Source organism: Nothobranchius furzeri, chromosome 5, assembly GCF_043380555.1.
Source record: "Nothobranchius furzeri strain GRZ-AD chromosome 5, NfurGRZ-RIMD1, whole genome shotgun sequence".
Lineage (NCBI taxonomy): Eukaryota > Metazoa > Chordata > Actinopteri > Cyprinodontiformes > Nothobranchiidae > Nothobranchius > Nothobranchius furzeri.
This window is the reverse complement of record NC_091745.1, coordinates 28566870-28570393: the sequence shown is the minus strand read 5'-3', so window position 1 is coordinate 28570393 and position 3524 is coordinate 28566870. Positions and strand designations below refer to the sequence as shown.

The 3524-nt window shown below is 43.9% G+C and overlaps 1 protein-coding gene across 1 annotated transcript; it reads left to right on the top strand.

The window, feature by feature from the left end:
• Positions 1 to 2752, top strand: LOC129160915 (sterile alpha motif domain-containing protein 14-like). The gene is made up of 8 exons (XM_070551903.1): positions 1 to 6; positions 398 to 475; positions 1241 to 1378; positions 1430 to 1546; positions 1636 to 1822; positions 1947 to 1953; positions 2461 to 2529; positions 2611 to 2752. The coding sequence occupies exons 1-8, from the start codon at positions 1 to 3 to the stop codon at positions 2750 to 2752; spliced, it is 744 nt and encodes a 247-aa protein (XP_070408004.1).
• Positions 2753 to 3524: the final 772 nt, after the last annotated feature.

Genomic DNA, 3524 nt, shown 5'->3' with positions numbered 1-3524 from the left:
ATGCAGGTGAGTTAAATCAGGATCAAGTGTAAACTGACCAGCTTCTATGAAACAGCTTTAGTCTCTGTCAGCATAAGCAGCAGGGCCCTACAGGGAATAACCCCCACCAGAGTTCTGTAACAAGAGCCTTCTGCTCTCATTGACAACGTGAAGCGGTAAAGCAAAACCTGCATCGACACAGGATTTAATGTTTGTGGAACATAAATGCTGTTTTGAGGCAGGGAAGAATAAACTGCTAGAATTAAAAATGATTTATATTTCCAACATTTTTCAATCATTTTAATATTTTATAGATATTTTTATAGATGAATAAAACTTCCTTCTTCGACTTTTATTATTTTCTTTAGCTTCTCATTATTTTAATATCTTGTAAGATGGTTATCTTTTCTTTTGAGAGAGTGTCCTCACCAACAGCATCCTGGTGTGGTACAGCAGCAACTCTGCCCTGCAGGAAGTAACCAAAACTGCAGAGAAAGTAACAAACACACACCTGTCTTCCCTGGATGACATCTTCACTTCTCGCTGCCTTCAAAAAACCACAAAACACCCTAAAAAACTCAACCCACCCTGCTAACCAGCTCTTCAGACTTCTTCCATCTGGTAAGTGATACAGGGCAGTAATAACACACCACCAGCTTTCATACAACAGCCATCACTGAACTGAATGTTGCTGCTAGGAGGTCACACTAATGGTGATTCTGCTGGACAATCAGTGCACTACAGCACCTTTATATTAAGCTAGCTAACCCTAATACCTCAACACGCGACTGTTTACATTTATATTATGTTCACTTTATATTTCAGTTTGCAGTTTAGACTTGTCTTATTACCAGTTTACATTATACTTTTACAATTTTGCTCCTTAAACTGGCTGTGTGTGTGTGTGTGTGTGTGTGTGTGTGTGTGTGTGTGTGTGTGTGTGTGTGTGTGTGTGTGTGTGTGTGTGTGTGTGTGTGCGTGTTTGTGCGTGTGTGTGTGTGTGTGTGTGTGTGTGTGTGTGTGTGTGTGTGTGTGTGTGTGTGTGTGTGTGTGTGTGTGTGTGTGTGTGTGTGTGCTCTGTCTTCTCCATCCCCAGTGAGTCGTGGAGGATGGCTGCTTATACTGAGCCAGGATTCTCTGGAGGTTTCTTCCTGTTAAAATGTAGTTTTCCTCTCCACTGTCGCTGCATGCTTGCTTAGTATGAGGATTGCTGTAGTCTGACACCAGTCAGTGACTCGATGCAACTTGCTGGGTTCCTTAGCTGCTGGACAACACCATCCAGAAAGGTAGAGCTCAGCTGTCCATCAAAACACAGAGGCACCGCCCTTCACGGTCACGTTACCGTGACAGCGTGAGCTCCACGGAGGGTGACGACGGCTTAGACAAGAAGGGAACACTTGTCCCATAACTGGCACGTTTCTTGTTCAGCAAACTCTGCTTTTAATACCAGGACAATCCAGTTCAGTCTACCCGCTCACCTTTACACCTGACCATGAGAGGCTCCTCCCCCTCTCCTGATTTGCTGGAGTCCTCCCGAAGCCCTGCCTTCTCCTTTGATGCATCGCTGGTGAGGCCAATCGAAAAGCAATTAACATTTTAGGGTTTAAAGTAAAATGTTAAAATAACACTTCTTTCTCCTTTATTATACTTTTTCAGGTACGACACTCTCCAGAGGATGGAGGCCTTTCATTGGCTGCTCCACCAAAGGGTCGGTACAAACAGCTGACCAATGCAACATGTCATGAGGCTTTGGTGACACCAAACAGCTCACCATATAAATCCTGCCCATCCTCCGACAGCTCACCTGTCTACATGAGGAGGAACAGAAGGCCAGACAAGGAAGGTAAGCACACCTGGAAACACCTGGATGCATGTCTGGAGACGGATCAATGTTTCTTTCATCTTATTCTAAAGCACACCCAAACCTGTCCAGATGACCTTCACAGTGGTTCCTGTTTTTGTGTTAGATCTGGGGTGAGACTGAGCTGCTGTTTGTAAATTGCTGTTTAAATTTAAATGGGTTCTTATTTAACTTCTGATCCATTTGGACCAGTAGTGATTCTTCACATTACATTATGAGCAGCTTCAGAAGTAAACATTTGCCTCAACTGGAACCAGTTATTCAGGTCCTGTATTATAAAAAGAACCAAATGAATGGGAACCAAAACGCTGTAAAATAGTTTTTGAAGGGAACTCTGAAACCCAAATGACAGAACATGTAGCTGCTGATGGGTTGGATCAGGTTCTTCCAACCCATTTGAAATGGCTGTTTCTTAATTGTTGTGTTTTCGAGTTTACTTCTGGGCTTTTTGTCTCCATCAGAACTCATCTTGTCTTACCTGTTCAGCTAGTGTTCAGCTAGTGTTCAGCTGGTGTTCAGCTGGTGTTCAGCTAGTGTTCAGCTAGGTGTAAGAGGTAGAATGTCACCAATAAAACAGCGATAATAAAACAGTAAGTGTCTCTGGTTCTTTGTGTCTTCAGGGTGACACTCAGATGTTCCTACATCAGAGTGAGGAAATATAAATCCAGCAGGCTCTCTGTAGGCAGCCGGTGGGTCTAACAGGCAAAGATCGGGGCTCCACATTGACCAGAGCTGGTCAGTAAGACAGTTACTTTGTGTTTGGACCTCAGAGAACCGTCTGAGAGTCCATCTCGCTGCTCTGCATCTTTTGTCTCTTTCTCCTGGTTCACTGAAGGTCGAGGATCATTTTCCTCCTCTGGGACTCCTCCATGTTCACCCAAAATAGCACCACTGAGCCCACAGAGGCCCTGAAAGTCCCACTTGGTTCTGATTGAAACCTAAAGTCTAACCAGTAGATTTGACTGAATGGTTTAACTAAGAAACAAAAACAGTTCTTTTATTGTGAAGGGATCTTAAAGGAATGGTTTGGAATTGGGCATTATAAATAAATTTCTTACTTCATGTTTGTTTTCATGGAGATTTGTTTGAGGCCCTGTTTGTCCCATGAAATTGATTAAATGTGCTTCCTGCTGAGAAGTGATAAGGTGGACCGAACCACTATTAATTGACAATTTTATGAGAAAAACATTCAGTCCTTGTCTCCGTGTTTCCCACAGGAGTCCACCCTCAGTGAGGAGTTTTCTCCCCTCCACACTTCCTCTTCCACATCTCCTCCTGTTCCTACTGTCAAGTCCTCCTCTAGATCCTCTCTACCATACCGGACCCTGTCTCAGTCCTCCGATGAGGTAAACATGAATATCTGAATGTCTAAATCTTCTTTTTAGATTTAATTCTCCTCTTCCTCCTACCTGTCAGCCTGGTGATGAACCGTCCTCCTCCTCTTGCTCTTGATGAACATAACATCTATGATAGCTTCCAGTCAGGTTTTCGTAGAGCTCATTCTACTGAAACAGCTCTTCTTAGGGTCTCTAAGGACATTCTGACTCACAGTGATGTAGGGGACTGTTCTGTTCTGGTCCTGCTGGACCTGACTGCAGCCTTTGACACTGTTGACCATCACCTGCTACTGGAGAGGCTAAAGACTGGGTAGGCCTATCAGGATCTGCTCTGGAGTGGTTCTCCT

Excerpts from the sequence above, each read along its gene's own strand:
- LOC129160915 (XM_070551903.1), top strand. Across the intron at positions 476-1,240 it reads TAACCAAAACTGCAGAGAAA|CTGCTGGACAACACCATCCA; the intron begins GTAACAAACACA and ends TGGGTTCCTTAG. Across the intron at positions 2,530-2,610 it reads AGGCTCTCTGTAGGCAGCCG|AGAACCGTCTGAGAGTCCAT; the intron begins GTGGGTCTAACA and ends TTTGGACCTCAG.